The sequence below is a fragment of the Pelophylax lessonae genome, assembly GCF_965119305.1.
Source record: "Pelophylax lessonae genome assembly, chromosome: 5".
NCBI lineage: Eukaryota > Metazoa > Chordata > Amphibia > Anura > Ranidae > Pelophylax > Pelophylax lessonae.
The window spans coordinates 248,657,167-248,683,992 of NC_138772.1; the positions used below are offsets into that span (position 1 = coordinate 248,657,167).

At 45.7% G+C, this 26,826-nt stretch overlaps 1 protein-coding gene across 1 annotated transcript in view; it reads right to left on the reverse strand.

Moving 5' to 3' along the window:
* Window positions 1–26,826, reverse strand: part of GALNT12 (polypeptide N-acetylgalactosaminyltransferase 12) — a 585,857-nt gene that overhangs the window by 238,341 nt on the left and 320,690 nt on the right. Inside the window, exon 7 of the mRNA XM_082258648.1 lies at window positions 14,295–14,426. Within this exon, the coding sequence (XP_082114774.1) occupies window positions 14,295–14,426 (132 nt within the window). The remainder of the gene's footprint in view (window positions 1–14,294; window positions 14,427–26,826) is intronic.

Genomic DNA, 26,826 nt, shown 5'->3' on the forward strand with positions numbered 1-26,826 from the left:
TATATGAGTATATATTGTTCTTCCAGTAGGTATCCTGGAATATTCTAGAAGGGAGTATATATGTATATATATATAATTTAACATTATATCTTTCTGAGTAGATAAAAAACAAAAACAAAAACGTATGGGTGTTCTATGCAAAAGGACTTACGTTTTGCAAAGTTTGTAAGTGGAAATAAGTGGGGGAGGTTGTCTCTCCTATTGCCGCAGTCCAAGGTGAAAAAAACTGCCGCCAGTAAGTCGTTTCTACAGGGGGGGGGGGGGGGGAAAGAAAATCATGGGTTGTATCCATGAAGTGTTTGGTTCCCAACATGATTTGGTGGTTTAAAACGAAATTTTATTGTGACTTTAGAGAACGTAATAAGGATGTTTCGTCCAGACTTACATTTTTAAGAAAGGTATGGTGTTGGGAGGGATGGGGTAAAAAGTCCTTTACCGCCGCTGGTCACGTCCGTCCTGTTCCCTCCTTCCGAGGGAAGTGAGAGTGGACGCCGGCTCCCCGGCCTTATAAAGCCGCTCGCGCATGCGCAACAAGCGCTGCACGTAGTCGGCTTCACACTCAACTACGACAAAAATAAAATTGCATTCCTAGACACTTGGATTCTAAAAGAAGATAATGGAACAATTAAAACCACACTTTACCGCAAGGAAACAGCGGGAAACTCTATTTTGCATGCCACTAGTTTCCACCCAACATCACTGAAGAGAGCTATACCATATAGCCAATTCTTACGTTTGAAGAGAATTTGCAGAGATGAGGATGATTTCCAAAAAGAAGCTGATCTCCTTACAGGCAGACTACTAGAAAGAGGGTACACCAAAAGCACCCTCAGGAAAGCATTCAATAAAGTCAGGAAAAGACATAGGAACGAACTCCTCTTCCAAACCAAAAAAGTAGATGAAATAAAAGAACAAGGAGAAAAAAGTCGTATCATCTTAAGATTCACAAATGAACATCATAGAATAAAAGAAATTCTCCAGAAAAATTGGACCATTTTAAGTGAAGACCCTGTGGTGAAACCATATGTATCAGATGGCCCACTAATCACCTATAAAAAGGCCGGCTCCCTCAAGCAAGACCTAATACATAGTGAATTTAAGGAAAAAAGGAAGGATCCATGTAAGGATAAAGGCACTTACCCTTGTGGCACTTGCGCACAATGCAGTGTCATCAAAAAATGTACAGATACCATTCTCCCAAATGGTGAACATTTCAAACCACGTCACTATGTTAATTGCAAGACGAGAGGGGTCGTTTACCTTATGAGGTGCGACTGTGGGTCATTTTATGTTGGCAAGACCAAACAAGAAATGGGCAAGAGAATTAATAAGCATATCCAAAGTATGGAAATATGCAATTTCCACCTTCCACTTGGCAGACATGTCAAAAATACACACAACAACAAAATGCCCAAAGTAACCTTTATCGCCCTTGAGAGAGTGCATATACCGCAACGAGGGGGCGATTGGAATAAAAAACTGTTACAAATGGAGATGCGCTGGATCAGACGTTTGAACGCCACCAAGTACCCAGGGCTAAATGAAACAGAGAGTTTCAGACCTTTCCTGGAAGGTTTTGTATCCGGGAAAACAGATTGACAATATAAAGAAAAATCTTTTACATTTTTTCCTTTGAATTCCTGCTTAATCCTTCCCCTCCCGCCCTCTTTTGATATGCCAGAACCTGTCCTATTAATGTCCCCCTTAGGGATGCTCCCCCAGGTATCCATCCATATATTGTTACTGCTGTTAAAATTAGTCACAAGAATGTTTTATATACATGGAATTTGTATTTATTATTCATTATTATTATTAATTCGTTTTATATAGAACTGCTGTTTCTTATGTTAGAATGATTATATATATCTTGTTTCTCTCAAGCAAACCACTCTGTTCCCCTCCATCCTGCACCTGGCACGGGAAGCCCCTGCCCTTCTCTTGGGACAGGGGCTACCATTGAGACGGAAAAGGTTTTTTAAGATCGTTCCTCCGCACCCACCGGCCACGGCTGGGTGACCTTCCAGATCTCACATACTCCGTGTCAGCGGCCGAGCTGTCAGGACCGGCTCGTGCTGCGCGCGCATCACCCAGGCGCATGCGCAGTAAACGAGCCTGAATCACTGACGGAAGAAGCCGACTACGTGCAGCGCTTGTTGCGCATGCGCGAGCGGCTTTATAAGGCCGGGGAGCCGGCGTCCACTCTCACTTCCCTCGGAAGGAGGGAACAGGACGGACGTGACCAGCGGCGGTAAAGGACTTTTTACCCCATCCCTCCCAACACCATACCTTTCTTAAAAATGTAAGTCTGGACGAAACATCCTTATTACGTTCTCTAAAGTCACAATAAAATTTCGTTTTAAACCACCAAATCATGTTGGGAACCAAACACTTCATGGATACAACCCATGATTTTCTTTCCCCCCCCCCCCCCCCCTGTAGAAACGACTTACTGGCGGCAGTTTTTTTCACCTTGGACTGCGGCAATAGGAGAGACAACCTCCCCCACTTATTTCCACTTACAAACTTTGCAAAACGTAAGTCCTTTTGCATAGAACACCCATACGTTTTTGTTTTTGTTTTTTATCTACTCAGAAAGATATAATGTTAAATTATATATATATACATATATACTCCCTTCTAGAATATTCCAGGATACCTACTGGAAGAACAATATATACTCATATAAGATTACCTTCAAATCTGGATGTGAGTAGCCAACAATGGCAATATATGATTTTATATACCTATATGATATGACATTCCAATAATAACAAAATATCCTTCCAGACCATGGTATTTTACGACTCCTTGCTGCAGGACTAGAGGAGACAGAGGGAATCTTCTGGTTTGCAAAAACAAGATTTTAAATGAAAGTATGTATCTAGTCACGTTTATATATTAATTATATGCATATTCCCCAATTAATGGGAATACTAAATACCATTAATTATATATTACAGCTGGGTGACAGAAAACTTTGATAAAGGCTTAATATAGCCGAAACGCGTCAGAATTTATGGCTGAAACTCTGTGAACCATCTACCCTTGAGTATACATGGGATACACAGAGACAGGATCCATAACTGTCACAAATAGCACTTGTGTCACGGATTCATTTAGAATCCTTCTTCCTTCTTTCATTCTTTTCACATTGGGCCTATACCCAACACCAACATTCACATTGAGATGATATTTTATTTTTAACTCATGTTAATATTGGTAATAAATTGACTTATTATATATATATATTTCTTTCACCTTGTTTTACTACAACTCACCTGCCCATAAAGTCCCCCCCCCCCCTCTTGGCCTGAGACACCAAGAAAAAACCCCCTCTTTTTTCAATGTTGTCAAAGTAAGCAGAAAAGAGGAACACCCTCTCTGCTTTGGAGGGCCTGTGGGTGCCAAAAGGGACCTGTGCCTCCGATGCAACATCAGCCGCATCCTCCATATTAAACGTTTCACGCACTGACACAATAGTGGGAGAACAATAAAAGGTAGAAACAGCTCAACATCGATGATTAGTGTCTAGCCAAGCTGAGGCTTCTTCTGGGGATGTAAAGAAATGGACTGATTTGCCATCCTACACTCAAAGCCGGGCAGGAAAAAACATTAAGCCCTTTGACACGTAACTGGGCCTGGACCAAGTGGGAGGGTTGCAAAAGGGGGCCGCCAGCCATGACGTGGACGCGCAGGCAGGGTACCCTGATGGTCCTGCAGCACTAAAAAGGTGCAGGTGCTCTACACAATAATGGCGGTATGGCTGCCATCAAAAAATAAACCACCCCCACAGCACCACACCTTCCAAGGGAGGCGCCAAGCTGGCCGCATGACCTAGTAGGCCACAAGCCGCGGCCTAAATATTGTGGAGGCCCAGCCGCAAGTGCAAGGATCCCAGTCAGGCAGATGCCCAAAAGAAGAGCAGGGGCTTCAGTTAACCTCACTGGGGCCGACACCCAAGGAAGGCGCCTGATGCGGGCGCATGGCCTAGTAGACCGCAGCCTAAATTTTTGTGGACACCCAGCCGTTTGGGCATGAGCCCTAGCGGAGCCGACTACCCAGAGGCAGCGGAGGGGAGGGCGGATGCACAAACAGAGGGTAGTAGCTTCAGCCACCATCACTGGGGCTACCCCACATAGCTCCTGACCAGTAGGCTGAAAAGCTGCGGTCTAAATTTTAGGCCGGATCCGGCCACGTGAGGTGCGAACCCGCGAAGGCGGAACCCGGGGTCCCACATCCTCCCCAAAACCCTCCAAGGGAAGAGGGGGGGGGCAGCTACTTACCATACCAGGAAAAGGGTGGGCACCGCAACTGACATCAGAATGTGGGTGGCAGTCAGACAGGAGGAACGCTGCGACTCAGGCCGAGGCCAGGTCGTATGCGCCCTCGCAAAACGTTGAACTCGCAGGCCAGCCCCCATCCAGTGGGGATATGTTGCGGCTGACCTAGCGCTGAGCTGAGGCCTGCGTGCGCTCACTGGCCAGACTGGGGGGACCCTCTGGATCTAGATTATCCAGTCTGTCGCCCAGTCTGGCAGTTGATTGTAGATTCTCACAGGAACATAATAACAAAGGAAAAAGTTCAATTTAAAATTAACAAAAATTGCCAGGACCAGAAATCCCAGCAAGGAGCTAGGTCCTTACTCGACTAGGCAGAAAAAAAATGAGTGCCTATAGCTGAGAGTGGGGGTATACCCCCCCCTGGGACTGCCCCATAGGTGTAGTCAAGCTTTTTCCTGCCTACTGTCCTACTCCTGTAGGGGGCAGGATAACCCAATGGTCAAGAAGGTAAGGAGCTGTGTCCATCAATGAACGAAAGAAAAGTGTGTATTACTTAATTCTGACCCTCGAACTCCGTATGTTACCTAATCATGATCCCTGCATTCTATGCTTTATACTCTCTTCACCCATAGCAGCATAGGTTAAGGTATAATTTTACGATACCCATATAAGCTCTCCCCACTGTTCTCAAACTTAGGCCACACCCACAATTCACAGCACAAAACGCATCTCACCACAATTTCCTTCTGGGTTAAATTTTTTTTAGTTTAGCAAATTAGGGCATAAATCTGTGGGTGTGTCCACAAATTAGAGTGTGGTCTGTGGGCGTGTCTACTTGAGTGTCCCTGGACTTTATTTTCAAAATTTGGTATTTTCAAAATTTGGAAACTATACAGGTATTTTAAATGTTGAAGGATCTCGAGAATATTTCTCATAAGTTTAATACACTTTTAAAAGTTTTCCTTAACCACTTCCATACAGAGCAGTTTGACACCCTTCCTGCCCAGACCAATTTTCAGCTTTCAGCACTCTCACACTTTGAATGACAATTGCTCAGTCATGCTACACTGTAACCAAACAAAATTTTTATCATTTTTTTCACACAAATAGAGCTTTCTTTTGGTGGTATTTGATCACAACTGGGGTTTTTTTTTTTCGTGATATATGCAAAAAAAGAGCAAAAATTTTGAAAAAAAAACACTTTTTTTTAGTTTCAATTATAAAATTTTGCAAAAAATAAATTTTTCTTCATACATTTGGGCCAAAATGTATACTGCTACATGTCTCTGGTAAAATGAACCCAAATTAGTGTATATTATTTAGTCTGTGTGAAAGTTATTGAGTCTAGAAGCTATGGTACCAATTACTGAAAATTGATCACACCAGATGTACTGACTGCCTATCTCCTTTCTTGAGGCCCTGAAATGTCAGGACAGTACAAATACCACCCAAATGACCCCTTTTTGTAAAGTAGACAGTCCAAGGTATTTAGTAAGAGGCATGGTGGGTTTTTTGAAGTTGTAATTTTTTCCCACAATTCTTGGGAAAATGAAGAAAAAAAATTTTTTTTCTTTTTTTTCCCACAAAGGTGTCAATTTATAAGCTATTTCTAACACATAGCATGTACACAGCAAAAATTACACCCAAAAATACATTCTGCTACTCCTTCCGAGTATGGCGATACCACATGTGTGAGACTTTTACACAGCCTGGCCACAAAAAGAGACTCCACGTCCAAGAAGCGCCTTCAGGCGTTCTAGGAGCATAAATACACATAAAACTTTCTTACTACCTATCACACTTTTCCAGGCCCTAGAGCACCAATACAATGGAAAGACCCACAAAATGACCCCATTTTGGAAAGAAAACACTCCAACGTATATTCTATGAGGCATTATGGGTCGTTTGAACATGTCATTTTTTTCCACAAGTTTTTGGAAAATGTGGGAAACAAATGAAAACCTTTTTTTTTTACACAAAGTTGTCAATTTATAGGATATTTCTAACACATAGCATGTAAATAGCAAAAATTACACCCCAAAATACATTCTGCTACTCCTCCTGAGTATGGCGATACCACATGTGTGAGACTTTTACACAGCCTGGCCACATAAAGAGACTCCACATTCAACTAGCACCTTCAGGCGTTCTAGGAGCATAAATTACACACATCATTTTCGGACTACCTATCACACTTCTGAAGGCCCTAGAGCACCAAGACAATGGAAACACCCACAAAATGACCCCATTTTGGAAAGTAAACACTCCAACGTATATTCTATGAGGCATTATGGGTCTTTTGAACGCGTCATTTTTTTCCACAAGTTTTTGGAAAATGTGGGAAAAAAATGAAAACCTTTTTTTTTTTTACACAAAGTTGTCAATTTATAGGATATTTCTAACACATAGCATGTAAATAGCAAAAATTACACCCCAAAATACATTCTGCTACTCCTCCTGAGTATGGCGATACCACATGTGTGAGACTTTTACACAGCCTGGCCACATAAAGAGACTCCACATTCAACTAGCACCTTCAGGCGTTCTAGGAGCATAAATTACACACATCATTTTCGGACTACCTATCACACTTCTGAAGGCCCTAGAGCACCAACACAATGGAAACACCCACAAAATGACCCCATTTTGGAAAGCAAACACTCCAACGTATATTTTATGAGGCATTATGGGTCTTTTGAACGTGTCATTTTTTTCCACAAGTTTTTGGAAAATGTGGGAAAAAAATTAAAACCTTTCTTTTTTTACACAAAGTTGTCGATTTATTGAATATTCCTAACACATAGCATGTATACAGCAAAAATGACACCCCAAAATACATTCTGCCACTCCTCCTGAGTATGGCGATACCACATGTGTGAGACTTTTTCACAGCCTAGCCATATAGAGGGACCCAACATCCAAGGAGCCCCATCATGCATCCTAGCCACTTGCCTAGGCCTATTTTTGACATTTGGTGTTTACAAGCTAAAATCAGTTGTTTTTACTAGAAAACTACTTAGAACCCCCAAACATTATATATTTTTTTTTAGCAGAGACCCTAGAGAATAAAATAGAGATTATTGCAATATTTTTTATCACACCGTATTTGCGCAGCGGTCTTCCAAACGCAATTTTTTTTAAAAAAAAATCAAAAGATAATGTTATGCCGAGTAAATAGATACCCAACATGTCATGCTTCAAAATTGCGCACGCTCACGGAATGGCGACAAACTTTGGTACTTAAATATCCCCATAGGCGACATTTTAAAAATTTCTACAGGTTGCCATCTTTGAGTTACAGAGGAGGTCTAGGGCTCAAATTATTGCTCTTGCTCTAACGATCGCGGCGATACCTCACATGTGTGGTTTGAACACCGTTTACATATGTGGGCGGGGTTTCCGTATGCTTCCGCTTCTGCGCGCGAGCTAACGGGGACAGGGTGCTTTAATTTTTTTTTTTTTTTTTTTTTTACTATTTATTTTATTTATTATTTTTTATTTTTTACACCGTTTAAAAAAAAAAAAAAAATTGATCATTTTTATTTCTATTACAAGGAATGTAAACATTTCTTGTAATAGAAATAGGCACGACAGGACCTCTTTTTTGTAAGATCTGGGGTCAAAAAGTCCTCAGATCTCACAAGTACACTAAAAGATAGAAAAAAAAAAAAAAAAAATGAAAAAAAAAAAAGGGACCTTTAAGCTGGTTGCTAGGCAACAACATTTGCCGTAGCTCCGGTCCTCCAAGACCATAGAGTTGAGTGAGGGCAAGCTTGCCCTCACTCAACATCCTGTCCATGAGGATCCGGGACCGGATCGTTTTCCCCGCTGCCGGTGGGTCCGGTAAGCGGGGAAAAGGACCGGGACGCGGCGGGAGGGGGGGGGGGTCACCTCTTCCGCCATCCCGGAAGGGTGATCCCACGGCGAATCCGCCGCTGGGACCACCCTTATCGGAAAGCCAACTGTCCACCGTTTAAAAAAATACCAGGGTTATGGCAGCTATCTGCTGCCATAACACCGGTTTTTAGGTTTAAACCGAGAACGTATATATACATTGGCCGGTTGGCAAGTGGCTAGGGACATAAATCACACACATAAATTCCTGACAACCTATCACATTGTTGAAGGCCCCTAACACATAGCATAATACATACAAAATACATTCTGCTGAGCAAAGGATAAACAAAAAAATACCTGTGGTTTTAGCAGTGCAGTGGTTCAGGCAGCAGGCAGGAACGTAGACAGCGACAGTGAAAGGATTGTCCAGGCAGCAGGCAGGAATAGTGTCCATAGTCAGTACAGGCAGCAGGCACAGATATTGTCAGCACAGCCAAAGCATTGGTCCAGGTAGCAGGCAGGTCAGCAGCAGAAAAAGGATTGTCCATGCAGCAGGCAGGAATACTGTCCATAATTAGTACAGGCAGCAGGCAGAGATATGGTCAGTACAGCCCAATTATTGGTCCAGGTAACAGGCACATGTTCCATAAAAAGTCCTGGGTCAGTGCAGGCAGGGATATGATCAGCACAGCCAAAGTATTGGTCCAGGCAGCAGGCAGGACCATGAAGCTTAGGGCCTCGGTCGGGAAAGAATGGGGACAGGGGTAGAGGCTTCTCCCACCCAAATCGCTTTGAAGCCTCCGGACTCCAGACCCTGTTCTGAGTTTACAAACCCAGAGAAATCCAAAAACTGGTTTTCTCATATCAGAACGCTATATTCTGAAGCCCCTCACAAAAGTGAGACCCCTGTGTCATTTTGAATCCCACTACTACAGTAGCAGGGCGAAGGATCAGTTTAAGTGGCAGGCAAAAAACATGGTCGTAACAGGCCGAGGTCAGTGCAGGTAAAAGGCAGAAATAGACGGTAGGCTAAGGCAAAATCCATAAACAATCCAGGGTCAGTTCACTTGAAAGGCAGAAACATGGCGGATAAACAATGCAGACGGCAGGCAGAGGCATCGTCGATAAACAGTCCAGGGTCAGTTCACTTGAAAGGCAGAAACATGGCGGATAAACAATGCAGACGGCAGGCAGAGACATAGTCGATATACAGGCCAGGGTCGGTTCACAAGGAAGGCAGTAATATGGTTGGTTGAGGCAGCAGGAAAATATTCAGCAGTGAAATATGGGCTAAAAGTTTAGGGCAGTGGGATATATTTTGAAGCATTCTCCAATGCAAAGGCCAGGTTGGGAGGGACAATCGGGACAATGGAAACTGGTGTCTTTCCTAATTCCTCTTTTGCCACACACCCGACACCTTTTTTGGCGTCTTCTTCCGGTTTGTGATGGTGGGATACGGAAAGGGAAAATGGCGCTCATGAAGTCTGCTGACACAATCCGAACGAATGATTTCTGGGGGGGATCCTTGCTGGTAAAGCAGGGCAGTGGCAATGTCTTCAATAAACTGGAGGAAGGGGATTGGTGTTGTTGTGGACTTTTTATAGGTGACAAAGGCATTGTACATGGCCAAATGGAAAAAGTACATTGCAAGCTTTTTGTACCAAAAGACGGTCTTTCGTGTCGGGAGATAGGGCTGCAGCATTTGATCGTTTAAATCCACCCCCCCATGTACTTATTGTACTCGTGGATGCAAGCAGGCTTTTGAACGGAACCGCGTCGTCTTCGAATTTCCACTGAGCTGTCATCGTGGATGGTGGACATGAGGTAAACGTCCTTACTGTCCCTCCACTTCAAAGCCATTGCCTCCTCGTTCCTAAGGCTTGCGGATTCCCCAATTCGTAATTGAGTGGTGATAAGACTCTGCGGGAAGCCCTTCCGATTTTTTCTTACTGTACCGCATGCCAGGGTTTTCTTCAGGTACAGGTGGCGGAAAAGGGGCAAACTGGTGTAATAGTTGTCCATATAAATATGGTACCCCTTTTGCAGCAATGGGAAGGCTAGGTCCCAGACAATCTTCCCACTTACTCCCATGTACGTTGGGCACTCAGGGGGCTGGAGCTCAGAGTCTCTGCCTTCGTACACGCGAAAGGCGTACACATATCCCGTTTTACTTTCGCAGAGCTTGTTTAGTTTTAAGCCGTACCTAGCCCTCTTGCTGGGAATATACTGCTTAAATGCCAGCCGGCCTGTGAAGTGGACCAGTGATTCGTCCACAGCGATCTTTTGGTCAGGGACATAGACTTCGGGGAACCGTCTAGAAAAGTAATCAATTAGGGGGCGAATTTTGTAGAGTTTATCGTAATTGGGATCATCTCGGGGAGGGCACTGGGAATTATCGTTGAAATGCAGGAAGCGCATTATAGCATCATAGCGGGACCTGGGCATGACTGAAGAATAAATTGGCATGTGGTGGATGGGTTGGGTGGACCAATAAGAGTGCAGCTCATTTTTTTTTGTAACCCCCATATTGATTGTAAGGCCCAAAAACACTTTGAACTCTTCCGTTGTTAGGGGTCTCCATTCAAAAGGACGGGAATGATATGAGGTGGGGTTGTTCAAGATAAACTGTTGGGCAAAAAGATTGGTTTGGTCCACGATGTTTTGAAGGAACTCCAAAGGGAAAAATAAATTAAAAAAATCAATCAGAATAAAATTTTCGGTGTTGACCTGCAAACCTGGCTGTGCTGTGAAGGGGGGGATTGTAGCTGACCCAGAGCTAGAAGGCAGCCACAATGGGTTTGCCAAGGCATCCGGAAGCTGCATTTGGGCTCTTCTTCTTTGGGGCTGGTGTGAAATCCCAGTACTTGTACTGGGCATTTCCTCCTGGGGTCCAGCGCCGTTGGCGTTTGCCGATTGGCCATTGGCGCTGCTGGTGTCTGCCTGATTTTCAGTGCGGCGTCTTTTAGGCCGAACTTCTTCCTCCTCCGATTCAGTGCCAGATGTAAAGCCTTCAAAGGGCTCAAATTCTGAACCGGATTCAGAAATTGTTTCAGCGTCGGAAGGTGAGAGCTCCCCGCTGCCGTCACTCATCATGGATATCATTTCACAGGCCTCTTCGGCAGAGAAAACCCTTTTGGACTGTGACATGGTGGCTGTATGAAGGGTGACAGGTAATCGGGTACTTTGCTGGGCAGGTGACAGGCAGGTGATAGGTACTGATGGGTACTGATGAGTAGTACTGATTCTGATAGGTGTTACTGATGGGTACTGATCAGTACTGATACTGATAGGTACTGATGAGTACTGATGGGTACTGATAGGTACTGATGAGTACTGATGGGTACTGATGGGTACTGATGAGCAGGCGGCAAGTAATCAGGTACTTCAGGCGTCAGGTACTCTGATGAGCAGTTGGAAGGTACTCGGGTACTCTGATGAGCAGTTGGAAGGTACTCGGGTACTCTGATGGGTAGGTGGAAGGTACTCGGGTATGCTGATGGGTAGGTGACAGGTACTCGGGTACCCTGATGGGTAGGTGACAGGTACTCGGGTACCCTGATGGGCAGGGAAAAGGTACTCGGGTACGCTGATGGGCAGTTGACAGGTACTCAGATGGGCAGGTGACAGGTACTCAGATGGGCAGGTGACAGGTACTCAGATGGGCAGGTGACAGGTCCTCTTTATTTGATGGGGGCAATCAGGGCACAGTAATGGTACAGTACTCTCACTGGTAACTCACTGTTAGCTGATCTCCTCACACTGGATCGGTGTGTGAGGAGAAGAGCCTGGTAACAGTGAGTTACCCTCATCTTTGTTGACATTTGTGACCGGCTGTGATTGGACACAGCCGGTCACGTGGTAAAGAGCCAATTTCATTGGCTCTTTACCAAGATCGGGGATTGGCTCTGTCCAAGGGACGAGCCTCGTCCCCGATCGCTGCTCTGCGCGCCTCCGGGGGCGCGCATTGCAGAGAGAACGAGCGGCTCGTGCTTGAGCCGCTCATGTGATCGGCTGTGATTGACACAGCCGATCACGTGGTAAACAGCCAATTTCTATTGGCTGTTTACCTCGATCAGGGATGGGCTATGTCCGAGGGACGAGCCTCATCCCTGATCGCGCCGCTGCGCGCCGCCGGGAGCGCGCACTGGAGGCTAGAACGGGCCGACGTCATATGACGGCGGCCCGGATCTAGACAACCACTTTGCCGACGTCATTTAACATGACGCGGTATGGAAGTGGTTAAGAGCACTGAGCAGTATACAGTAAAAATAGCTTTCATATTCCAAGAAATCGTAAACTTTTCCACTGTGGAACCATGCAGTCACAAATCAAATAAGTTAAAGTTTTTTATCCAAACTCTCTATCTAGTGCAAAAACGGATGAACCCCTGGGACCCAAACCTGAAATAGTGATTTTTTGCAATTGTAAAAAAAAAAAAAAAAAAAAAAAATTCAAATCATTAAAAAAGCAAAAAACGTAAAAATATTGTACAAAATGATTGCCAACACATAAGAATAGGAGAAATCGGTCAAAATAGTTTTCCAACTTTTTAAAGATAATTTGTTTTTCATTTTATATTTAATTGAGTGGTTTATACAGTGAAAAATAGATTTACCTTTAAAAGGTTATACAGCACAATACTTGTTGGTTAACCGCTTTAATGCCGGGCACTTTTCCCCCTTCCCGCCCAGGCCAATTTATTGCTTTTAGCGCTGTTGCATTTTGAATGACAATTGCGCGGTCTTGCAAAACTGTACCTAAACCAAATTTATGTCATTTTTTCCCCACAAATAGAGCTTTCATTTGGTGGTATTTGATCACTGCAAGGTTTTTATTTTTTGCTAAACAAATAAAAAAGACAGAAAAGTTAAAAAAATAAAAAAAAATATTTATGTTATACAATTTTGTAAATAGATATGTTTTTTTCCTGCACTGATAAGCACTGATGAGGCCGCACTGACAGGCACTGATGGGGAGGCACTGATAGGTTGGCACTAATATGCAGCACTGATAGGCAGCACTGATATGAAGCACTGATGGGCACTGATATGTGGCACTGATAGGTAGCACTGATATGCAGCATTGGTGGGCACTGATAGGCAGCATTGATGGGCACTGATAGGTGGCACTGATGGGCACTAATGGGCACTGATAGGTGGCACTGGTGGGCAATGATGGGCACTGGTGGGCGGCACTGATAGATGGCAATGATGGGCACTGGTGGGCAGCACTGATGGGGAGGGCACTGGAGGGCTCCCTGAGCCCTGATTGCCATCCCTGGTGACCATGGTGGGCATCCCTGGGGTCATGGGTGGGTATCCCTGGTGGTTCTAGGGGCACCCTCCCCAAGGGTCTGCTCTGATTACCAGTGCCGACCCCCCCTGTCAGGAGAGCCGCAGATTGGCAGGCATGAACTGAGGAAAGTCGATCAACGGCACTTCCTATTTACTATGTGACCAGCTGTGATTGGACATGGCTGGTCACATGGTAAAGAGCCTACGTCAGTGTGTCAGAGTGACACGCCGCATCATCGATCACCCCGGGGGGGGCACGCAGAGCGCATTATCTTGCCGCCGTCATATGACGTCCAGGCAGGATAATGTAACCACCTTCCCGCCGCCATTTGCCTATAGGGTGGGTGGCAAGTGGTTAAGCATACTTTCCTTTTTTTTTTTTATTTACTTATTTATTTTTTACTTTTTCAACATCTAGTAAATTTTGATATATCTTAACAGATATGCTTCAGGATTTCTGTAGTAATAAATCTGATCTATCTTTCTGCTGGCAGGAATCACAAGAATCCCATGTTTAGAGACTCTGCTCTAATTGATTTGAGCAAGGAGGGTTTTTATGGGAGCAAGCTGCTGTGAACTCCAGAATTTCACAAAAAACGACAAAATTTCCACTATAAGGAGACAATGGTTTTACTACTATGGAGCTCGAAAGAATGCCATTTATGATACAATGATTATAGACAATGCAGGGACTGCTATCTGTTTGCAATGAGAACTATCAGTAGGCTCCAGTAATAGTTCGGCTTTAAGAACCGTAATAAACCAGAAGGCACTAAAACGACTTTGCTAAAGGGAGTCTCCGCATACATTTAAGACATCATTTAGATTCAGTCACATTTAGATGACTTTCCTAGTTTTAGGTTTATCAGAGATAAAGGGTTACCATTCCAAAATAGCCTGGCTTGTCCTCAGGTACATGGAGCTCTGGGTATACATTTTCCAAAAACCATTTGAAAGGTTTGCACTGCAGTCTCTCTCTGAGTTGCCTTCGCTCTGTCACATCTCCATAGGGCTCCTAAAAGAGATCTCTTGATTAAATTGTAAAATGAGCTTCAGATAACATAGTAAAAACCAGGAAGAAAAGTTTTGATCGTCAACATTCACTACAATAAATGTATGTAAAATACTATAGGCAAAAGTTTATATGATTATCCAGCGTTTCTTCGGGTGATTTCTGTGTAAGACTGCTTTCATTCCGCAAATAGGCACAGGTATAGGGTAAGTAAGCAGCAGAATAAAGGTTAGTACAATTCTGTTTATACATTGATAGAAGATTTTTGTACAACCTTAATTTTGAGGATATCAAGGTCTTACCTTGCCCTCCTGTTGGCAGCCATCTTGGACATGTGCAGACTGCTGCCTCTTATAGACTCCGATTGCATCACCACTTGCCTGCTGCTCAGGTGTCGAACAGCAATGATGCTGCACACATAACTATATCTTTCAGCTGATGGGTTGCAGTCCTTGCCCTTGTGTTTGTGATCCAAGGTGCATCTCTGCTAGCAGTCTTCTGTTCTCCGTGTTCCTACATGTATGACCTGGCTTGGCTGACAACTCTCCTGGCTTTCAACCCGGCATCGACAGACTACCCACTTCTGGACTCAACCCTGGCTTGGATGACTACCCGCTTCTGAACCTGACCCCGGCTTGTTCCTGCTCCCCACTTCCTTACTCTTGCTTTGCATTCATTGTTGTTTGCTCCAATAAACTGCTTTATTTTACCTACATCCCCATGTGGTCTGGTTTCCTGGCACCCTGACATAGGGTTACATTAGGGCAATGTTAGGCCTACTTCATTGTTAAAAATCATATAGGATATCTGCGCTAAAACATAAACTATGAATGAGCAGCTGCTTAAGCAATCTGGCACTAGATGCAAGAATTTTGATAAATATATGAAGCAGCGATAAAAAATTGAACTCAATATTGTGAAAATACACAAATGAATCAATAGGACATCAAACTTATAAGGTGAAAAACGTGTATAAAGAAATCACACCATATATTTAAATAATTGCTACTTCATTGTTAGATGGGGTAGGGGGTAAAAAGGCTAAGTTCACATTATTTTTTATTTTTTTTCTAAAATCCAGCTCCCCTATAAACCAATTTACCATTAATGTACCTCTGTTGCACACAAATACAAGTTTTCTTTGATTTTGAAAACAAGACCTACCTCATCCATGGTTATATTTTGCAGATCCCTTTAGAGGCTCCCTGGTATACAGACACAGACAGACTAGCCATAAAGACAAATGTGTATCGTGCTTGTACTGTCATTACATGTTAAAGGCTCCCCAAGTGCAGCAAACGCACCAAAAACTGCGGTAATGCACCATGCTCTGCTCCATAAAAAGTTCTGGAGCTTCTCAAGGGTGACTGTCTCGTGTAGGGCAGCCCATTAAAGTAAACGGCTGTCCTATGTGTAACAAATGAAAACGCTCCAAAACACCCAAAACAAACGCAGTCGGGAATGTGAGTTTTCACTACATGGAGATGTGAATGAGGCCTGACAACTGAGTGTTTCTGTCCACTCCCTCCTTTTTACTTGTATAGATGGCCATGCACTATGCAATCTGATTGTACAATCTCTATACAATTTCCTTTAGACTTACCAGAACTATGGAATAGAGGACACACCTAAACAATCCATTCAATTTGTATCCAATCACAAAGGCCCTTGCACTACATAGATGCTGGGAGATCTAAAGGAGATTGTAAAACCAGATTGTATAGGAAGTGGGTGGAAGGTAGTGTTGTAATGAGGGAGGTGTGCTCCAGAGTGGTGAACACACCTCATCACGCCGTCCTCTGTGATGCGACAAGTGAAGGCTTCTGGGAGGTGACCCAACAGGAAGTGAATGCTGTTACAAGCTACAGGAAGTGATGGAATAGAAAAATCCATTAAAAAATACAAATAAACTGACAAGACTCGAAATACCCCATGGATAAGGTAAGTGAGAGAAAAGCACATTGGGATGGCTGGGCCAGAAATGGCATTGGAAATGCTTCTTTTTATTATGAAAAGTTAAATTATGCCCGAAAAGGTGAACTTATCCTGTAAGATCATATTTCCTAGATTGTTAAATTGTATGTTAAGCCAAAACATTTTTTTCCTAGTTTTATACTTTTTTTTTTTTTTATAGCTATTCAGTGATAGTTATACCCTTAGGCCCCTTTCACATGGGCGAAGTTCCGTATGCCTGTTTTTTCTCCAATCCGTTGATAGATGAAAAGTGGACACCAATGTATTTTTGTGATCAAACAGATGTTAGCAGATGATCATCCATTGACATCCGACTTCGTTAATAGCAGTTTTTTGAAAAGGAAGACCTAAATAAATGTCAATGGACAAAAAGTCTGTTTTTGCATTTGATTTTTCCCCGCTGAGCCTGAATGTAAAAACAAATGCTTTCAATAAAACGTCTGGAAAAAAGCTGTGTGGGGGTCCCCCTGATCCATACCAAGTCCTTCAGATCTAGTAAGGATTTTAAAGTGAACCCCATGCCAAGTTTAAAAAAAAAAAAAAGTTGGGTCCCCACCAAAATCCATACCAGACCCTTATCTAAGCATGCAGCCTTGCAGGCCAGGAAAACGGAATTTTTTCTTACCTGTAAAATTCCTTTCTCTGAGTCCTTGGGTATTGACTTCCGCTCCGCAGGAGTAGCTAGGCATAAGGCTTCGTCAAAAGAGCAAAAGCATTTGCATAGACACACCCTTGGGGGCTGTCCCACTGGTCAATACCCCCCTGCAGTAATCCCTCCCAACTCAGTTTGGTAGAATAGCAGTAGGTGTACAAGAAAAAACCCCAAAAGAGGGGCGGGGGCGGCGACTGTCGGAGGACTCAGAGAAAGGAATTTTACAGGTAAGATTTTTACAAAAACTCAGTTTTCTCTTACGTCCTCCGACAGTCGCCGCCACCAATAAGTCATCACTATTGGGATGTCCCAAAGCAGTGTAGACATGAGGGGTGGGAGACGCAACCGTACAAAAGGCAACGCAATACCCACATCAGAGAAAGGAACCTTACACGCACAGTAAGAGAACCTTCTGGGCAATAGAAAAAGGCTCAACAGGAGCAACAACCCAGGAAAACAAATAACCAGGGGCTAACACCCCAACAGCCAGGGACCCACAAAAAAACACAAGGGTCCTTTATGGCACTGCCGCACTGAGAACTTTGCGGCCAAAGGAGGCATCAGCTGATGACAGAACATCCACCGACGACCAAGTCGCAGCCTTGCACACCTGGGCCACCGAGGCTCGATGCCAGTAGGCCCAGGACGCACTCAAAGATCTGGTAGAGTGCGTCTTAACAGGGAAGGGTGGGACCCGTTCCTTCAAAGCATAGGCCTGTTCAATGGTCTGTCTGATCCATTTGGCAATGGTCGCTGCAGACGCAGCCATGCCCTTCTGTGGTCCCTCAGGAAGGACAGAGGGAATCCGTCTTCCGAAAGTACTCCGTGGACGACAGGTAAACCCTGATCGCCGTGACAACATGCAAGGAATGCAATGCAACCTCCTAAGGATGCTTAGGCTTCGTACAAAGCGAAGGCAGGACAATGTCCTCATTAAGGTGGAACTCAGAGACCACCTTAGGAAGAAAAGACGAATGAGATCGCAAGACCACCTTATCCTTGTGAATTACCAAGTAGGGAGAGCGGCAAGACAACGCCGCCAGCTCCGACACTCTGTGAGCCGAAGTGATCGGCACTAAAAAAGCAACCTTCTTAGACAGCAGAGGCAACGATATCTCCCGGATGTTTTCAAAGGGAGCACGCTGTAACACGGACAGAACCAAGTTCAAGTCCCATGGAGGTAAAATGTCGCACACCTTGAATAAAGGTGCGAATCAAGGAATGAGATGCCACAGGGCATTGGAAAAGAATAGCCAGTGCAGATACCTGGCCCTTAATTGTGGCCAGCGCCAGGCGCTGGTCCACACCAGCCTGGAGAAAAGCCAACACTCTCAACACCAAGTACGAGCGAGGGGAGAACCCCCTGGACTCACACCTGGCGAAATAAGCTTTCCAGGTACGGTAATAGATTTTACCAGATGAGGCTTTCCTTGCCTTGATTAGAGTAGGAATGACCTCCTGGGAGAGACCCCTGTCCCTCAGGACCTGGGTCTCAACAGCCAGGCCGTTAAAGCCAGCGACTGTAAAGCAGGATGGAAGATCGGTCTCTGAGACAGTAGATCTTCCCGCATTGGCAGCCGCCAAGGAGGCGCCACTGCCAGGTGAACAACGTCGGCATTCCAGGACCGGCGTGGCCAGTCCGGCGCTACCAGAATCACCAAGTGCAGTTCCGAGGCTAAACTGCGAAGGAACCTGGACAACAACTGAATCGGAGGAAAGGCATATATCAGACGATACTGATGCCAAGGGGCCACCAACGCGTCCGAGGGGTCTGCCAGAGGATAGCGCGTTCTTGCCACGAACCTTTCCACCTTGTGGTTTAGCCGAGACATGAACAGATCCACGTCCGGGGATCCCCACTTCGCACACAGCATCTGGAAGACCTCCGGGTGCAGGGACCATTCCCCCTGGTCCAGGGTCTGGCGGCTCAGATAGTCGGCCTGCCAATTCTCCACACCCGGAATGTGAACTGCTGAAATCGCCGGGACATGAGTCTCGGCCCAAGACAGAATGTCGGTCACCTCTCGGGCCACCCAGGCACTCCTGGTGCCCCCTTGGTGGTTGATGTAAGCCACCGCGGTAGCATTGTCCTTCTGTACCCGAACAGGACGGCCCCGAAGTCGATCCGACCACTGGAAGAGACAGAGTTTGATCGCTCTCAATTCCAAAATGTTGATCGGAAGGGAGGATTCCTCTCCCGACCAAGTGCCCTGGGCAGACAGGTTGCCCAGGACTCCACCCCAGCCCGACAGGCTGGCATCCGTGGTAATTACTGTCCACAGCAACGGACGGAAGGACTTGCCTACCGACACTGCCGGGGACTGGAGCCACCACAGAAGATCCATTCTGGTCCCGCGACTCAATGAGACACTCAGATCCAGGGACTGAGGTAGTCTGTCCCACCTGGCCAGGATCTCCGCTTGAAGAGACCGTGTGTGAAACTGAGCAAAGGGTATCGCCTCGAAGGCCGATACCATCAACCCTAGGGACCGCATGCAGGTCCTGAGTGACGAGGATGGTTTGTCCCTGAGGGACCTGATCTCGTCCTGTAAGGCTCGGAGCTTGTCCTCCAGCAAGAACACCTTTGCCTGAGCAGAGTCTAGGATCATTCCCAGATAGGGAAGACGAACCGAAGGAGACAAGGTCGACTTCTGTACGTTGATGGTCCATCCGAACTCCTGGAGCGTCTGTACCGTGGTGGACAGATCGCGCAATAGGTTCTGGCTGACACTTGATCTTAGGAGGAGATCGTCCAGATACCCCAAGACCGCAATGCCCTGCGCCCTTAGCAGGCCCAGAACAGGCGCCAGCACTTTGGTAAAGACCCTTGGAGCCGAAGCGAGAACGAAAGGTAACGCCACAAACTGATAGTGGTCCTCCACGATTGCAAACCGAAGGTACCTCTGGTGACCCTCGAAAATGGGGATGTGTAGGTATGCATCCTTCAGGTCTATAGAGGCCAGGAATTCCCCTGGGCTCAGGGAGGCCACCACCGAGCGCAGAGATTCCATCCGGAACTTCCGAACGCGCACGAAGCGGTTCAGCACTTTCAGGTCCAGAATAGGACGTACCTTGCCCTCCTTTCTGGGCACAGTGAACAGATTGGAATAAAACCCCCGAAACCTGTCCCGATGAGGGACCGGGACAATTACCCCCTGGGCAAGGAGGTCCTGCACCGCTTGATGCAGGTCCTGCAGGCGCCCTGGGGGTCAAATGAAGATTTGAGGGAAAAAATCTGTCCGCCGGCCGGGAAAGGAATTCGATCTTGTATCCTGATCGAATGATTTCCTGAACCCACCTGTCCGGAATTCGGAGCAGCCAAGGTTGGAGGAAACCGCGCAAACGTCCCCCCACCCCAGAAATGGGTGAGGGCGCCCCTTCAGGCAGAGGCGGATTGACCCGCCGTACCGGCATTGCCGGACTTCTGCTTGCCCGCCCAGGGCTTCTTCTGGCTACCATGGCCCTTGAAGGGCTTGCCCTTGGTTTGATTCCTAAAGGCATGAAAGGACCCCTGATTGGGTCGAGAGGTGGAACCCCGTTTGCCACGAAAGGACTTGTTCTTCGGGTTCTGGGGTAGCATCGTGCTCTTGCCTCCCGTGACGCCTTTTACCAAGGTATCCAACGCCTCGCCAAAAAGACGAGAACCTGCATAGGGAAAATCAGCCACTGTTTTCCGTGATGTCTGGTCAGCCGACCAGCTCTTCAGCCAGATTAGTCGACGGTTAAGCACCACGACACTCGACAGGCGTGCGGCCAAAGGGGCCTCATTCAGGGCCGGATGGCACAAATACATGACCCTTTGGTGAATTTGATCCACCATAGCCAGCGTGGCAGGTAGGGCAGAATCAGACGCGAGGTTGCGCCTAAGCACCTTAGTCCAATCCGCCACCGCCTGAGCCACCAGAACGGACGCGAAAATAGGTTTGAGCAAGGAACCCGCCACCGTGTAGGAATGGAGGGCAAGAGACTCCAACCTCCTGTCCGTTGGATCCCGGAACACCGGGGTGTCCTCAGTGGGAATCAAGGTAGCCTTGTTTAAGACAGCCACAGTGTGATCCACCTGTGGAGGCACACACCTGCGCGAGTCCGTAGCCGGCGCAAAGGGATAAAGCAGTTTAAACCGACTAGGTACCGTGAATGGACGTTTTAAATTGCGCCACAGTTCTTTCACAGTGTAATGAAATTCAGCGGGGCAGGGAAAAACCTGCGCCGACTTGCGGGTCCTATGTGTACCAAACGATGACACAATGCCCGGAGGAGTGGGCTCATCCTCCAAATGTAGTGTTTCTTTCACAGAAGAAATCAACTCATCCATAGTTGCGCGTTCTTCAGGCGACCCCGGGGGAGAATCATCAACCCCCTCCACCTCCGCCTCCCCTCAGACCCCAGAGGGTCCAGGGATGAACGAGACCCTGAAAAGGGCACGCCTGCCACAGCAGCCACATCACCATCTGAATCAGAGGAGATAGATAATCTGGGCCTTTTCCTAGCAGCTCGTTCAGCCATCAGCACCTCCATTTTGGACACTAAAGACGCCACTACGGTGGCCAAATCAGGTATAACAGGGGGTACAGCAGGACTGGGGTCCCCCACCAAGGCTGGGGGGAATTTGTTGTCCTGAGAATACATTGCCCAAGTTACAGTAAAAAAGTACAAGAAAAAGGTACTGGCCCTTTAAGATCGCTGCGGAGTGCGCAGCCCACCGCTATATACACAGTGAACACAGACCCCAAAAAGGAGACAAAACTGAGCTAGGAAGGACAAAACAAAGAGGTATGGAAGAGACAGTCTGCAGAGCCCCCACAGAGTGTTACCACATCGATCGCTGCTTCAGAGGCTGAACTATAAGCTGCAAGACCCAGGGAAAATGGCTGCCTATAGAACTGAATGGGAGGCTTCGGCAAAATGGCCGCCGAACATGTGCTCGGAACGATCGTTCTGCCACACACAAGATGGCGCCGGATGGCGCCATCACAGCATGCAGTTAAGCCCACAGTGAAGCCAGACATGCTTGCCCATACTTAAAATGGCGGACCGTGCGGTTTTTACCCGCTGCGGCCGCCGCCACACACAGTCTGCACCCCCAAAACACCGCAGTGACACAGGGGAAGGGGCCCCCAAACCCACACAGCACCGCAGAGCATGTAAAAGGAGACCCTCGCAGGGATCGCATCAGGGAGCCCCACACAGGTACAGACATGGGGAATACACAGCAAAACAGGACTGTCACCCCAGACAGAGGCCCCCACACAGAAGTACTTACCTGTACCGGATGGCGTGGGGTGCCTCTCTGAACGGAAAGCCGATGTCCTCATCTGACAGGGAATGCCATTAGCCAAGGACAGAACACTGCAGCACCGCAGATGTGTCCAGTGAGGTAGCCACCTCACAGTTGCATCCCTGCTGCGAGCAGGGATGGGTCGTTCATAATGCCAGGACGAACACATGGCTGAACGCTCGATGGCGGGCTGGGGGTCCCTCTGACCCTCTGCCCTGGAGAACCAGGGCGGTCAGTCCGATTCCCAGCTCCGCAAGAATCCATCTTCATCCGAAGATCCGACTAAAAAACTAAAGCTGACAAAATAAACAGCTAGTAAATCAAAGAAAAAACTGACATTTTCAAAGAAAATCAAAGAAAAAAGATAGAAAGGCTGAGACTGGAGCCCCAGCACAGGGAAAGCCTAGGCAGAAACAAACTGAGTTCAGAGGGATTACTGCAGGGGGGTATTGACCAGTGGGACAGCCCCCAAGGGTGTGTCTATGCAAATGCTTTTGCTCTTTTGACTAAGTCTTATGCCTAGCTACTCCTGCGGAGCGGAAGTCAATACCAAATAGTGATGACTTAGAGGTGGCGGTGACTGTCGGAGGACGTAAGAGAAAGTGTGTGTGTGTGTGTGCAGGGGGGGGGAAGGGGGGGCAGCCCTCCCCTCAACCATACCAGGCCAAATGCACTCATCATGGGGGAGTGCTTAGGGGTGGGGGCTTTTTCATCTGATTTTCTAACAAAAAAATTATTAAACATATGAAGAATATGGAACGAAACGTGTGACAGAAAATTACCGCAATTACAGCAATCTACAGTTATATGGACACAGACAACTACTCTACAAAAGAAAAGCATTTTTTTCCCTGTCTGTGTTGCTGTAGGGGAGTCCCCCTTACTTTCTGTCTGGTAAAATCTGTTAGCAGGACAGGAATTAATGATAGATCTCTCTTAACAGACCTTTTGATGGCAGTAAAAACCTGATAGGGGTTTTAACCACTTAAGCCCCGGAGGATTTGGCTGCTGAAAGACCAGGGGGTATTTTGCGATTCGGCACTGCGTGACTTTAATGGACAATTTCGCGGTCATGCGACGCTGTACCTAAACGAATTTGATGTCCTTTTTTTCCCCACAAACAGAGCTTTCTTTTGGTGGTATTTGATCACCTGTGCGATTTTTTTGATCATGCGCTATAAACAAAAAAGGAGCGTCAATTTGGCAAAAATAACAATATTTTCAAATTTTTTTATATGAAATTCCCCCCCAAAAAAATTTAAAAATCAAAATTTTTTAACATTTTCGGCCAATTTGTCTTATGCTACATATGTTTGGTAAAAAAAAAAATCGCAAAAAGCGTATTTTGATTGGTTTGCACAAAAGTTATCGCGTTTACTAACAAAGGGAAAGATTTTTGTAATTTTTGTTGTTTTTTTTTTTAACGCGTAATGGCGGCGATCTGCGATTTTTTTTTCGGTACTGCGACATTGCGGCGGACAGATCGGACCCTTGACTGACATTTTTGACACTTTTGGGGTTACCAGTGACATTTCTACAGTAATCAGTGCTATACATATGCACTGTTACTGTAAAATTACACTGGCAGTGAAGGGGTTAACTTTATTTGAGAGGGAGGGGCTGTGTGTGTCCCTAGGGGCGTGATTCTAACTGTGATTGGCTGTGGTTTGAGCTGTAGGAACAATGATCAACGGTCCTACATAGTAGAACCGTATGATCAGTGTTCCTACACAGGGGAGAATGACAGGCGGCTTGTTTACACTAGCCGCCTGCCTTTCTCCCTCTCCCCCGACGATCGCTGAGTGACCGGCGGACATCGGGTCCGCCGGTCACACGCGCGGGGGGGTCCGTGACCAAGCAGGGGCGCGGCGCGCGCTCGCTCCCCAGAGCCTCACAGGCTAGTGACGTACCGATACGTCACTCTGCCTGTGAGGGGCTGACCGCCGCAGTATACGTACTTGCGGCGGTCGGCAAGTGGTTAACTGTTCCCCACACCATTTAAAACTAATACAAAAAGTTTTAAATGGACATACTTTAAATGTTTGGTTTGAGAGAAAGGGCAGTTATGTGTTAAAAACAAATTTCTAAGTAGAACTACAGGGAAAACTTTTTTCCATTTTGGATAGAGTAAGGGAGGTTTATAACCCATAGCCAAACAGGAAGTGAGAGGAAATCCCTGCAAACTAAGGGAATTCCTTGGGGTCCCCCCAGGTCACCAGTACTAGTGTCCCTCATTGGAAGATTTCCACGCTACTACTTTTCTGGGAATAGCCCAAAATGTAGGAATTTCTTTTATTTTCACTTTTAAATGATAATGATAAACAGGACAAAGAAAGAGGAGGAATCTCCAAAACAGGAGCACAAACAGCAATAAAATCTGATAGGGGTTCTAATCCCTTTTCACTCTATCCAAAACTAAAAAAAAAATGTTTTGCCTTTAGTTACACTAAGTATTCGGTTCAGGAAAAAGGGTGTGTATTGGTAACCCATTTTTAAGATTATATTAAGTGTTAGGGAGGTTAGATGCCAAGAACTCTATGTTTGTGTTAACTACTTGTTGACCACCCTATAGCAGTTTTTACTGCTACAGGGAGGCTGCACTGAGCAGGATCACATTTATATACATGATCCTGCCCTTCTGGGTATCGGAGGGTGAGTGCAGGATCACATATATCACAGAATCTCAGCGGGAGTGAGTCCCTGGCGGTGTGCACGCATGCACAATACCTGGAAGTGCAGGATCACGAGTATATATACACGTGATCCTGCACTTCCAGTTTTCAGGTGTGAGTGCAGGATCACACATATTATATATATATATATATATATCTATATATATATATATATATATATATATATATATATATATATATATATTCACACATACTGTACACACACACACACACACGATGCTGCACTTCCAGGTATTGGGCGTGAGTGCGCACCGACTGCACCTCGCTCCCGCTGTGGTTCTACGCACTCGATGTCTGCTGGCACTTGCTGATTGTTCGGTACACAGGCAGAATGGCGATCTGCCCATGTAAACAAGGCAGATTGCCATTCTGTCAGTAGGGAAGGCATTGATCCTGTGTTCCTGAAAAGAAGGAACATGGATCAATGCCTTCTCCTAGTAAAAGCACCTCCCACACAGTTCGAGATCACTAGCTAGGCACACAATTAACCCTTTTATCACCCCTGAAGTTTAACCCTGTTTAAAGGCAACATGTTTTTATATCCTATATATTTCTGCATTTTTACTTCATAGATAATTATGCCATTTGGCCTATGTTGGAAGTCGTCTTGGAATGCCAGTACAGCAAGTTTACCCAGCAGGGTGTTTGCAACAAGGAGTTATAAATGGAATTTCATCTCCTAAAGGATGTTCTCGCATAGCCCTCCTGATGTAATATATGGGGGTAAAAGAGCATCATGAAGACTGCATGGGGAAGTAAAAATTAAAATTACTGATTTCCTGAGTAACAGCAACATCAAAGGACAGCTGTCACTGGAAGATGAACTGGGTCAAAACAGAGGTTGATTGGCTAATGCTGCCACCTGGTGGAGACCGCAACATACTTCCTGGAAGATGTCCGGGGGAAAAATATACCTCCTGGTGATTAGGAAGGATGGCCTCCTATGGCGTCTCATTGGACAGAGGACTACATATTTGGTTAGAGGGTGTTTGTGTGGGTTGTGTCAGAAAATGCTTTAAAGGTAATGGCCAGATAGGGTTCTTCCTCTTTTCTCATTAAGCCCAGCCAGGTCACAGAATTTTGAGGACAACCATACGTAAAGTATCATCTAAATATTTTTGTTTTACATGCTGTGTAGTATTGTTTTACGGTTTTATGTTAGTATTTCTACTTTCTTTGTAAGTAAATTAGCATTGTGCTTATATAGCGTACAATGATAATTTATCACCACTATTACCTTATCAGAGCTTTGATAGTCTAGCGAACTATAGGAATAGACATTTGGAAAAAGGGGGAGAGGGCGGGACTTTGAATGAGACGCATGGTGGGATTGACCGTGCGACTCCATCCCTAAATTCATTTGGAAAAAATGTGGAGGGGTTGAGACTTTGCATGAGAGTCATGACCGTGACAAGGTTGGTAGAATGAGATATCACATTTATTGTACTCATAATTGTATACAAAGGGCATAAAATGCTATGCAAAATAAGACACATTGGTATGTATAAAACTAGAGTGGTAGAAAAAATAAATAATCCCCAGTACAGCTTCAAAAGAACCAACATAACAATAAACAATCATAAAGTATTTGAGTAAAATCATGACATCCGTAAACTGACGCGTTTCGTGGCCTAATTCCGCCACTTCTTCAAGAGTAGATGTATGATCCATGTCTAGAAGTAAAAAATGCATATAAGATATTGCAAAGAATGATGGTTGATGGAAGCTGAAAGGGGGAGGGGAAGGGAGGAATAGCCCTTACAATCCCAACTTACATGGTAGCCATGGCAGTGACTGGTGATGGAG